The following is a 13917-nucleotide window of genomic DNA, read 5'->3' as shown; positions in this document are numbered from 1 at the left end:
CTAAATGTTATTATATCAGTGAAGAACTAATGTTGTTATTATATCATTGAAGAACTAATGTTGTTATTATATCAGTGAAGAACTAAATGTTGTTATTATATCATTGAAGAACTAAATGTTATTATATCAGTGAAGAACTAAATGTTGTTATTATATCAGTGAAGAACTAATGTTGTTATTATATCATTGAAGAACTAATGTTGTTATTATATCAGTGAAGAACTAAATGTTGTTATTATATCATTGAAGAACTAAATGTTATTATATCAGTGAAGAACTAAATGTTATTATATCAGTGAAGAACTAATGTTGTTATTATATCATTGAAGAACTAATGTTGTTATTATATCAGTGAAGAACTAAATGTTGTTATTATATCATTGAAGAACTAAATGTTATTATCTCAGTGAAGAACTAAATATTGTTATTATATCATTGAAGAACTAATGTTGTTATTATATCAGTGAAGAACTAAATGTTGTTATCATATCAGTGAAGAACTAAATGTTATTGTTATATCAGTGAAGAACTAAATGTTGTTATTATATCATTGAAGAACTAATGTTGTTATTATATCAGTGAAGAACTAAATGTTGTTATTATATCATTGAAGAACTAATGTTGTTATTATATCAGTGAAGAACTAAATGTTATTATATCATTGAAGAACTAAATGTTATTATATCATTGAAGAACTAATTGTTATTATATGAGTGAAGAACTAAATGTTGTTATTATATCATTGAATAACTAAATGTTATTATATCATTGAAGAACTAAATGTTATTATATCATTGAAGAACTAAATGTTATTATATCAGTGAAGAACTAAATGTTGTTATTATATCATTGAAGAATTAAATGTTATTATATCAGTCAAGAACTAATGTTATCATATCAGTGAAGAACTAATGTTGTTATTATATCATTGAAGAACTAAATGTTGTTGTTATATCAGTCAAGAACTAAATGTTGTTATTATATCATTGAAGAACTAAATGTTATATCAGTCAAGAACTAATGTTATCATATCAGTGAAGAACTAAATGTTGTTATTATATCATTGAAGAACTAAATGTTATTATATCAGTCAAGAACTAATGTTGTTATTATATCATTGAAGAACTAAATGTTATTATATCAGTCAAGAACTAATGTTATCATATCATTGAAGAACTAAATGTTGTTATTATATCATTGAAGAACTAAATGTTATTATATCAGTCAAGAACTAATGTTGTTATTATATCATTGAAGAACTAAATGTTATTATATCAGTCAAGAACTAATGTTATCATATCAGTGAAGAACTAAATGTTGTTATTATATCAGTGAAGAACTAAATGTTGTTATTATATCATTGAAGAACTAAATGTTATTATATCAGTCAAGAACTAATGTTATCATATCAGTGAAGAACTAAATGTTGTTATCATATCAGTGAAGAACTAAATGTTGTTATTATATCAGTGAAGAACTAAATGTTGTTATTATATCAGTGAAGAACGAATGTTGTTCTTACACTAGTGTATTGTGTGTTTGTAGACGACAACAAGCACACAACAGTAACAGTAACATCAGAGTAACAAATAGTGTTTATTCAAGAGCTGCGGAGTCTTCGGGACTTCTTCTCAGGACACGTCTCAGGACACGTCCTCCATGAAGTCAGCAGGACCAGGGCTGAGTCTGGACACGCTGGTGTCCTGGGTGTCCTCGCACTGAGGAGACAGACGCAGGTCAGAGGGCGACGCCACAGGCCGGTGACCTCATCACCTGCTCGCTGTCCTGCAGACCCTCGATCGACACCTCCTCGATCTCCTCGCCGATGCTCAGGTCGCTGCGCGTCAACTCCGACCTGTGGCTGAGACCGAGGTTCAGGACCGGAGTCCGAAAAACGAGGGGACGGGTAAGGTCAAAGGTCAAACCTGTTGAAGTCGTCGTCGTAGTCTTCATCTGCGGGTCAGAGGTCAAAGGTCAGAGTAGAAGCAGATCAGCTGGTTGGAGAAGAAACAACTGACCCGCGATCCTGCCCACGTTCAGTCTCGGCTCCTCGGGTTCTGAACCGGCCGGTCTGTGAGGGTCAGAGACGGAGGGGGTCCACTTCCTGTCCTCGCACTGAGACCCTGCTGGACTCTGACGGCCCTGGGTCTGTCTGGAGGACGAGACGAGGGAAGACCTGCTGTTGATGGACCCTCGTGACACCTTCATCGTCTCACACACAAATACATGTGTGTGTGTATATGTGTGTGTATGTGTGTATATGTGTGTTTATATGTGCGTGTGTAGACAGACCTAAGTCACTCAAGTACTGACATTTAGCTGCAAAGTGTTTTCACTCATTGTTTGATTTCTAGCAACAATTGACTAAGTTCAGCCTCTGGAGCTCAGTTGGATCAAAAGAGCAGTAGAGCTGGATGTCATCAGCAAACATGTGGAAGAAACATCAGGATTTTAACAGACGAATCAAGTAGAAACAAAAAAGGACCCAGAACAGAACCTTGAGGGACTCCACACAACAGATGATTCAGACCTCATTTGATTGACAGATACACTGAAACAGAAGGTATGAGGAGAACCACTGGAACACAGACCCAGACAGTCTTCATCCCTCAGTCTTCTCAGCAGGATCTGGTTCAACTGTGTCAAAGGCTGAGGACAGATCCAACAGAACCAGAACATCATGATGTCACTGGACACCTTCAGTAAGACTGTCTCCGTAGATGTTTATGGAAGCCAGACTGAAACTTCTCATGGATGTCGCTCTGATCCAGGAACAGCTGCTCAGACACAACCTTCTCCAAGATCTTGGACAAGAAAGGGAGCTTAGAAATAGGCCTGAAATTACTGAGGTCAGTTGGGTCTAAGCCTGGCTTTTTGAGCAGAGGCTCCACAATGGCATGTTTAAATGCATTGTTAAAAACCCCTGTGGAAAGGGGGAGGTTCACCATATTGGTAACTCAGGGGCCAATTACATCAAAAACTTTGATAAAAAGCCTACAAGAAAGGACGTCATCTGAGCAAGAGGAGGGTTTCATCTTGTTCACTAGTGCCGAAATATCACCCAGAGATACAGCAGTGAAGGAAGACCAAGAGGAGGAGAGGGGCTCAGAGACAGCAGTGAAGGAAGACCAAGAGGAGGAGAGGGGCTCAGAGACAGTAGGGGTTCCAAACAAAAGAGAGATTTTCTCTTCGATCAATTTAATTTTGTCAGTGAAAAATTAGAGAATTAATCTAGTCAAACAACACTTTGGGGTTTTTGCTTATTTGCTGCTTCCAGTTTTCTGATGTAATCAGATCTAGCAGATTCCACCATCTCATTGTAAGAAGTCATCAGATCCCTGAGGTGAAGTCTGTGCACCTCAAGTTTAGTAGACTTCCAGAGACGCTCAGTCTTTCGACAAAGTCTCTTCAGACTCAGGAGATCTTGATTTGGGCGGTAGATTGACACACAATAGAAAGGTCTTGTAGAACCAACCAAGACCATTTGAGACTCAAAAGAAGTGAATTCCTGTGTCTGAATCACTTTGCAAGAATACGCGTGTGTATACGTGTGTGTACACGTGTGTGTACACGCGTGTGTACACGCGTGTGTATACGCGTGTGTATACGCGTGTGTGTGTATACGCGTGCGTGTGTATACGCGTGCGTGTGTATACGCGTGCGTGTGTATACGCGTGCGTGTGTATACGCGTGCGTGTGTATACGCGTGCGTGTGTATACGCGTGTGTATATGTGTGTGTATATGTGTGTATACGCGTGTGTATACGCATGTGTATACGTGTGTGTATACGCGTGTGTGTATACGCGTGTGTGTATATGCGTGCGTGTGTATACGCGTGCGTGTGTATACGCGTGCGTGTGTATACGCGTGCGTGTGTATACGCGTGCGTGTGTATACGCGTGTGTGTGTATACGCGTGCGTGTGTATACGTGTGTGTATACGTGTGTGTGTGTATACGCGTGCGTGTGTATACGCGTGTGTGTGTATACGCGTGCGTGTGTATACGCGTGCGTGTGTATACGCGTGTGTATACGTGTGTGTATGGCTGACCTGCCATATGTCTTCTGAGGTGGAGGAAGAGGATCATCAAAGAAAGAATCTTCTTCTTCAACTTCTTCTTCTTCTGGACTTTGTTCATCAAGCAGCTTGTTTTCCTGCTGACATTGACCTCTGACCTCCTGACCTGCAGCATCAGCGACCTCACGACCCGCAGCATCGGCAACCTCACGACCTGAAGCGTCGGTGACCTTGTGACCTGCAACATCGGCGACCTTGTGACCTGAAGCGTCGGTGACCTCGTGACCTGCAGCATCGGCGACCTTGTGACCTGAAGCGTCGGTGACCTCGTGACCTGCAGCATCGGCGACCTTGTGACCTGCGTGAGCGAGCACCTGAACAGCAACAGTGTTAGTGGGAGCTGAAGGTCCAGGAGGACGAGACTCACCACACTCGTGCACTGAGCCACCAGACGCTGGTAGAGAGTCTCCAGCAGGAGGAAGTCTGCGGCTGAGAGAACAAGTCAGACCAGAGCAGTCGAGCTTCTGTTGACACTTACCTGGAGTCGAAGTGTCCAAAGAACTCAACTCATCGCTGACGAACCTCGACACCATGTTTCTGCACAAACACACATTTATATACGTGTGTGTTTGTGTGCGAGTGCGTGTGTGAGTGTGAGTGTGTGTGTGAGTGTGTGTGAGTGTGTGTGTGTGTGTGTGTGTGTGTGAGTGTGAGTGTGTGTGTGTGTGTGAGTGTGTGTGTGTGAGTGTGTGTGTGTGAGTGTGTGAGTGTGTGTGTTTGTGTGCGAGTGCGAGTGCGTGTGTGAGTGTGTGTGTGAGTGTGTGTGAGTGTGTGTGTGTGTGTATTCTGATGGTTCTTACTTGTTCAGACTCGGGAAGAGATCCATGAAAACACACTTCAAGTCGTCCTTCTGCACAAATCCACTGTTGTCCTGTCAGCACAACACACATCACTACACACACATACATCACTACACACATACATCCACTGTTGTCAGCACAACACACATCACTACACACACATACATCACTACACACATACATCCACTGTTGTCAGCACAACACACATCACTACACACACATACATCACTACACACATACATCCACTGTTGTCAGCACAACACACATCACTACACACACATACATCACTACACACATACATCCACTGTTGTCAGCACAACACACATCACTACACACACATACATCACTACACACATACATCCACTGTTGTCAGCACAACACACATCACTACACACATACATCACTACACACATACATCCACTGTTGTCAGCACAACACACATCACTACACACACATACATCACTACACACATACATCCACTGTTGTCAGCACAACACACATCACTACACACACATACATCACTACACACATACATCCACTGTTGTCAGCACAACACACATCACTACACACATACATCACTACACACATACATCCACTGTTGTCAGCACAACACACATTACTACACACACATACATCACTACACACATACATCACTACACACATACATCCACTGTTGTCAGCACAACACACATCACTACACACATACATCACTACACACAAACATTACTACACACACACATCACTACACACATACATCCACTGTTGTCAGCAAAACACACATCACTACACACACACATACATTACTACACACATACATCACTACACACACACACTCACGACTATACACTGTCACGACTACACACTCTCGTCTACACACACTCTCGACTACACACACTCTCGACTACACACACTCTCGACTACACACTCTCGACTACACACTCTCTCGACTACACACTCTCTCGACTACACACTCTCGACTACACACTCTCTCGACTACACACTCTCTCGACTACACACACTCTCGACTACACACACTCTCGAGTACACACTCTCGACTACACACTCTCTCGACTACACACACTCTCGACTACACACTCTCGACTACACACTCTCTCGACTACACACTCTCTCGACTACACACTCTCGACTACACACACTCTCGACTACACACTCTCGACTAGACACTCTCTCGACTACACACTCTCTCGACTACACACACTCTCGACTACACTCTCTCGACTACACTCTCTCGACTACACACTCTCGACTACACTCTCTCGACTACACACACTCTCGACTACACACTCTCGACTAGACACTCTCTCGACTACACACTCTCTCGACTACACACACTCTCGACTACACTCTCTCGACTACACTCTCTCGACTACACACTCTCGACTACACACTCTCGACTACACACTCTCGACTACACACTCTCGACTACACACGGGCTCATGGTCTCACCGGGTCATAGAGGTCAAACTTGGATCGGGCCAGAACCCGCTGTTCGTGGCTGAGCTTCTGGGTCTCAACAGCAGGACGACTCAGAACCAGGTGTTGGTTCTGCAGGTCCGACCCGCGCTGACTCTGGATCAGCTGCAGCAGCAGAGCGCCCGGCTGCTCCGGCAGACCCAGTTCTCGTTGGACCTGGACCCGCCCGTCCACACCCTTCAGCTGCACACATGAGATCCAGGTCAGAGTGTGTACAAGTGTGTGTCTGATGTTGTGTGTGTGTGTGTGTGTGTGGAAGTGTGTGTGTAAGTACACACTGGACTGACCCGGTTGATCTCAGGCCGGAACACACTGAGACTGAGGTCCAGATGATACTCCTGCAGGAAGTCCACGATGAGACCCGTGACTAGACGTCCTGCAGACACACACACACATATATATATATAACATACATACACATATAACACACACACATATATATATATATAACATACATACACATATAACACACACACATATATATATATAACATACATACACATATAACACACACACATATATATATAACATATATACACATATAACACACACACACACATATATATATATAACATACATACACATATAACACACACACACACATACATATATATAACATACATACACATATAACACACACACACATATATATATATAACATACATACACATATAACACACACACACACATATATATATATAACATACATACACATATAACACACACACATATATATATATAACATACATACACATATAACACACACACATGTATATATATATATAACATACATACACATATAACACACACACATATATATATAACATACATACACATATAACACACACACATATATATATATAACATACATACACATATAACATACACACATATATATATATAACATACATACACATATAACACACACACATGTATATATATATATAACATACATACACATATAACACACACACATATATATATATAACATACATACACATATAACACACACACATATATATATATAACATACATACACATATAACATACACACATATATATATATAACATACATACACATATAACACACACACATGTATATATATATATAACATACATACACATATAACACACACACATATATATATATAACATACATACACATATAACACACACACATATATATATATAACATACATACACATATAACATACACACATATATATATATAACATACATACACATATAACACACACACATATATATATATAACATACATACACATATAACACACACACATGTATATATATATAACATACATACACATATAACACACACACATATATATATATAACATACATACACATATAACACACACACATATATATATATAACATACATACACATATATATATATAACATACATACACATATAACACACACACATATATATATATATAACATACATACACATATAACACACACACACATATATATATATATAACATACATACACACATAACACACACACATATATATATATAACATACATACACACATAACACACACACATATATATATATAACATACATACACATATAACACACACACATGTATATAACAAACACAAACATATAAAAAAACACAAACATATTAGAAACGCACACAAAAAAATATAACAAGCATATAAAAAACATATAACAGATACACACACAAACATATAACAAACACACACAAACATATAACAAACACACACACAAACATATAAAAACATATAACAAACACACACACAAACATATAACAAACATATAAAAAACATAACAAACGCACACACAAACATATAACAAACACAAACATACAACAAACACACACAAACATACAACAAACACAAACATACAACAAACACACACACACATACAACAAACACAAACACAAACATACAACAAACACACACAAACATACAACAAACACTCACACAAACATACAACAAACACACACAAACATACAACAAACACACACAAACATACAACAAACACACACACAAACAAACACACACTCACCATCTCTGGTGTCCAGACACTTGTCCAGGGACTCGTTGATCAGAGGAGTTTTGTTCTGCACGTCAATCAAAGAACCATCAAAACCATCAGAACCATCAAAACCATCAGAACCATCAGAACCATCAGAACCATCAGAACCATCAGAGTGAAGCTGAAGAGAAACATGTTCACCTGCAGACGATCCTGGTCCTCCATGGCCAGGAACACTGCTGCCCTCATCTGGGCCTGGACACACACACACACACACACATATATATATATATAACATACACACATATATATAACTAACATACACACATATATATATATATATATATATATATATATATATATATATAACATACACACATATATATAACTAACATACACACATATATATATATATATATATATATATATATAACATACACACATATATATATATATATATATATATATATATATATATATATTAATATAGTTATTCATTGAACTTCTCCTTCACTTCCAGGAATACTCCATATATGAGTAATATGTATTAAATACACAAAAACACACACACACACACACACACGCACACACACACACACACACACACACGCACAGACCTTGAGTTTGTTCAGGACTCCTGTGTTCTCCAGGTTATGGATCAGAAGATCTCGAAGTTCAGAATCATCTTCAGCAGCCGACATGATGCTAACTGCTAACTGCTAGCGTAACCTGCGCCCCGGAAGCAAAACAAAGCACAACCGGATGCGAGGTTTGTTTTTCTTTTTTTTCTTTTTTTTTTTTAAGGAAATGTACTATGGTTTGTTAAAAACATATAACAAACACACACACAAACATATAACAAACACACACACAAACATATAATAGCTAACTGCTAACGTAACCTGCGCCCCGGAAACAAAACAGAGCACAACCGGATGTGACGTGTTTTTTGAGATTTTTTTGGAAACGTTCAATGGTTTCTTAAACTGTTTCTTCAAAATCACATGAATCTTCACGAACATTTGCGTCTCTCGATGGAAATGAACAATTATGAATGAACACTTTCATTCACATTCGTTTTTAATCCAAAACAAACACATTCTTTTACGTTATGTTTGGTAGAACTTTATTGAGTTACTTATATGAGTTACATTCATGAGAGAGATAGTACTCTTGGTTTAAACAAACGATTGTATTACAAGATACGACCCCCTGACACTGACTGTACTTCATTGAAGGTGTGTCCGCACACCTGTCACTCAAATATTAAACCTAAAACATTTGAACAACTTTGATGTTTGAGTTCAATGTCTAACATTTCTTTATGTTTCCTGTGTGTTTTCTTCTGATTTACGTTTGAAACAATGTCTGTTTGTAGATGAAACGAGCAGTTCTTCATGATTTCTTATATTAATCTTATATTCTTATCTTATATTCTTAGATTTATCTAGTTAGATATAATATCCACATTTCTTTCCTCAAAATAAAAGTGACATTTAACGTTCATTGAAACTTTTGAAATTTTTCCCGCAGGTTCTTCACAACGTTCTGTTCTCCTGGTGTCTTTGTTCGGACCTTCTTCTCGTCCTGGACCTCAGGGGCCACTGTTGCTTCTCTGTGCCTGTACTCCTCAGAGTCCTGGTAGGCCCGGCACCGGTCCACCACGGCCATGATGGAGATCTTCTCGCGGCTGGTCGGGGAGCGGATCTGTACAAAGTTCTGCTCCTCTGCCCCGGAGCTGTCAGAACCAGCTTCAGAGTCCAGGACCTTCAGACCATCAGAGTCCTCGACCTCCTGCTGGAGGACTTGACTTAGACCGGGTCCCTGAGAGAGCGGCTCTGGCTCAGCAGGCGGTGTCGGGCTCAGCGGGGGGCGTGAGATGTTCGCTCCGTGGATCGTACCGGAGGATTCTGGCTCCAGCCCGGAGGACCTGGAATGGTGTCCTGGTCTCCTCTGGGGATCCGAGTATTTGGAGCGGAGTACTCGCACGTCGGGCCAGTGGAACCCCGGCGGGTGGGGGGTGCGGGTGTTTGGAGGCGGCGCTGTCGGGGCGGGAAGTTCTGTGTCCGTGTTCTGGGTCTGCACTGATTCAACGGCTGCAGGGAATAAAAACCACGTGAACATCTTCAAGGTGGACCTCTGTGTGCGTCTTACCTGGACTCTCCTCAGGCGGGCCGGGTCCGGTCCTCGGGCACGTCTGGGCTTCAGGAATTCTAGCCGAGACCGAAGGTTTGGACTCTCTGAGTCTCAGGCTATAGCAGCGGGCCAAGTGCAGAACCTTGCTCTCCGGTTCAACCCGCTGGTCCTCGGACGTCTCACTCACACCTTCAGCCTTCGGGCCCTGGTCCTGGACGAGGTCTTCACGGGTCACCGGAGGCTCTGTAGGTGCACCTGCCAAGAGGAGTTTCCCTGGACCGGTCTCCATCGTTTGGACCACCTTGGAAGCGGGTCTGATCTCTGCCACAGGGTCTGATGCCGGCGAGTCCAGCGAGTGCAGGGCGGGACAGGAGCAGGTGAGAACGTTGTTGAAGCGACTGACCGAGGTGCGGACCAGCCCGGTGGGGATGTGGGTCACGCTCTCGCGGCGCTGCAGGCTGAGCCCGCCATCCTGGGCCACGGCACTCTCGTAGTAACTCTTGATCTTTCCGATGAGCAGGAGGTCGCGAGGGGTCAGAACCGAGTCCCGTCTCCGTCGCCCGCCCGCCTCGGAGTGTCTCCGGCTCTCAGGGGATCCGGTGGTACCGTCAGGATCGGAGCGCAGTGCGGGCGGTGCTTTGTTGGCTTCAGAAGCCGGGCTACAGAATCTGTCGAGCAGTTTCCAGTCTTCCTGGACTCGCTGGCTCACTTGCTGGCCCACGTCTCTGGACCGGGTCGGAGCCGAGGACCGGAGGGTTCTGGACTGGTCCTTCTCGCTCTCTTCATCCTCGGAAGATTCTACGCACGCCAGGGCCAGTTCCTCCATCTCCGGGTCTTCTGAGCTCTTCCGAGAGTCCAGACCACGACCCGGGTCGGTACCTGTGGTGCGCCCACACGCCAGCACAGGAAGTCTCTGGAAGGACACGCCGTGAGCAGACGGAAGCCCCTCCCCTCCAGAACACCTGCTTCCTACCTGGAGGGCTGCTGGCTCCGCCCCCTCTGGGAGTGGGCGTGGCATATCCTGTTTCACCTTGAACAGAACAGGTGTTGATGACATCATAGTTTACCTGGAACCATCACACGTCTTACCTCCTGGACCGCTGTGATGTCATCATCAGGTGCAGCAATCAACGAATCAGAATCACTGTCAGTCATGTGACCAAACAATTAACACAGGTGAGAGTTTGATCACCTGACCTTCCTGACTTCCTGCTGCTGGTGACAACTTCCTGTGGTCTGCACTGAACCGAGGCCTGGAGAGCTCTGACATCACAAACAACCAGTGATGACATCACTCACTAACCAGTCACATGACTAGTGATGACATCACTCACTAACCAGTCACATGACTAGTGATGACATCACTCACTAACCAGTCACATGACTAGTGATGACATCACTCACTAACCAGTCACATGACTAGTGATGACATCACTCACTAACCAGTCACATGACTAGTGATGACATCACTCACTAACCAGTCACATGACTAGTGATGACATCACTCACTAACCAGTCACATGACCAGTGATGACATCACTCACTAACCAGTCACATGACTAGTGATGACATCACTCACTAACCAGTCACATGACCAGTGATGACGTCACTCACTAACCAGTCACATGATCAGTGATGACATCACTCACTAACCAGTCACATGACCAGTGATGACGTCACTCACTAACCAGTCACATGACCAGTGATGACATCACTCACTAACCAGTCACATGACCAGTGATGACATCACTCACTAACCAGTCACATGACCAGTGATGACGTCACTCACTAACCAGTCACATGACCAGTGATGACATCACTCACTAACCAGTCACATGACTAGTGATGACATCACTCACTAACCAGTCACATGACTAGTGATGACATCACTCACTAACCAGTCACATGACCAGTGATGACGTCACTCACTAACCAGTCACATGACCAGTGATGACATCACTCACTAACCAGTCACATGACCAGTGATGACATCACTCACTAACCAGTCACATGACCAGTGATGACGTCACTCACTAACCAGTCACATGACCAGTGATGACGTCACTCACTAACCAGTCACATGACCAGTGATGACGTCACTCACTAACCAGTCACATGACCAGTGATGACATCACTCACTAACCAGTCACATGACTAGTGATGACATCACTCACTAACCAGTCACATGACCAGTGATGACATCACTCACTAACCAGTCACATGACTAGTGATGACATCACTCACTAACCAGTCACATGACTAGTGATGACATCACTCACTAACCAGTCACATGACCAGTGATGACATCACTCACTAACCAGTCACATGACTAGTGATGACATCACTCACTAACCAGTCACATGACTAGTGATGACATCACTCACTAACCAGTCACATGACTAGTGATGACATCACTCACTAACCAGTCACATGACTAGTGATGACATCACTCACTAACCAGTCACATGACTAGTGATGACATCACTCACTAACCAGTCACATGACTAGTGATGACATCACTCACTAACCAGTCACATGACTAGTGATGACATCACTCACTAACCAGTCACATGACCAGTGATGACATCACTCACTAACCAGTCACATGACTAGTGATGACATCACTCACTAACCAGTCACATGACCAGTGATGACATCACTCACTAACCAGTCACATGACCAGTGATGACATCACTCACTAACCAGTCACATGACTAGTGATGACATCACTCACTAACCAGTCACATGACTAGTGATGACATCACTCACTAACCAGTGGTACTCACGCCTGACAGGCTCCAGCGCGACGTCTTTGTCCTGCAACAACAAAGATGAGCTGCTGGTTCTGGTTCTGGTTCTGGTTCTGGTTCTGGTTCTGGTGTCGAAGGTTCAAACCTTGTGAGGAGCGACGGCCTGATGGTTCTCCAGGATGATGCGTTTGATGTGATGAGCCCACGACTCTCTCTCCTCCACACTTCTGGCCTGAACACACAACATCCTCCATAATAACAACAACAGCAGCAGCAAATATAGAACAACAACAACATCAACAAAACGTCATTACAACATAAACCTTGATAGTAATGACAACAACAACAACAACATAATCAACAACAACAACAACATAACCAACAACAACAACAGCGTGTGTACCTGGAGCGTGTGAGGCTTCTTAGGTCTTTTATAGTGAGTCACACTGAAGCTCCTCGAGTCCTTGGTGTCGATCAACATCAGGGTGGAGCACTGAAACAATGACAGCTGATCCATGATGGACAGTGATGGACAGGTGACATTGATGGACAGGTGACATTGATGGACAGGTGACATTGATGGACAGTGATGGACAGGTGACATTGATGGACAGGTGACATTGATGGAC

General features: G+C 42.6%; 2 protein-coding genes across 2 annotated transcripts in view; both read right to left on the bottom strand.

Annotated features, from left to right (window-relative positions):
* Window positions 1–1577: 1577 nt before the first annotated feature.
* On the bottom strand, window positions 1578–9295 carry cep43 (centrosomal protein 43). Its single transcript, XM_087786907.1, has 13 exons — window positions 9020–9295; window positions 8604–8657; window positions 8433–8487; window positions 6660–6748; window positions 6346–6555; window positions 4879–4949; window positions 4557–4615; window positions 4446–4507; window positions 4052–4392; window positions 2019–2152; window positions 1926–1953; window positions 1774–1861; window positions 1578–1718 (listed from the first exon to the last, which is right to left on the bottom strand). Exons 1-13 carry the CDS (start codon window positions 9101–9103, stop codon window positions 1644–1646), a joined length of 1350 nt encoding a protein of 449 aa, XP_087643033.1. The 5' UTR covers window positions 9104–9295; the 3' UTR covers window positions 1578–1643.
* A 610-nt stretch (window positions 9296–9905) lies between these two features.
* The window catches only part of LOC148087316 (pleckstrin homology domain-containing family G member 3-like), a 12469-nt gene continuing 8457 nt past the window's right edge, over window positions 9906–13917 (bottom strand). The window contains exons 8-13 of the mRNA XM_087786189.1: window positions 13692–13781; window positions 13434–13520; window positions 13325–13355; window positions 11731–11801; window positions 10557–11568; window positions 9906–10498 (exon numbers count right to left, since the gene is read on the bottom strand). Coding sequence (XP_087642315.1) covers window positions 9906–10498; window positions 10557–11568; window positions 11731–11801; window positions 13325–13355; window positions 13434–13520; window positions 13692–13781 — 1884 coding nt within the window. The remainder of the gene's footprint in view (window positions 10499–10556; window positions 11569–11730; window positions 11802–13324; window positions 13356–13433; window positions 13521–13691; window positions 13782–13917) is intronic.

Source organism: Callionymus lyra, chromosome 1, assembly GCF_982586985.1.
Source record: "Callionymus lyra chromosome 1, fCalLyr1.hap1.1, whole genome shotgun sequence".
NCBI classification, from domain to species: domain Eukaryota; kingdom Metazoa; phylum Chordata; class Actinopteri; order Syngnathiformes; family Callionymidae; genus Callionymus; species Callionymus lyra.
Note: the sequence above shows the minus strand (reverse complement) of the source record. Positions and strands in the feature narration are given on the sequence as shown.

Excerpts from the sequence above, each read along its gene's own strand:
- cep43 (XM_087786907.1), bottom strand. The coding sequence starts at position 9,103 with ATGTCGGCTGCTGAAGATGATTCTGAACTTCGAGATCTTCTGATCCAT. Across the intron at positions 8,658-9,019 it reads GAGTCCTGAACAAACTCAAG|GCCCAGATGAGGGCAGCAGT; the intron begins GTCTGTGCGTGT and ends GTGTGTGTCCAG. Across the intron at positions 1,954-2,018 it reads GAACGTGGGCAGGATCGCGG|ATGAAGACTACGACGACGAC; the intron begins GTCAGTTGTTTC and ends TCTGACCCGCAG.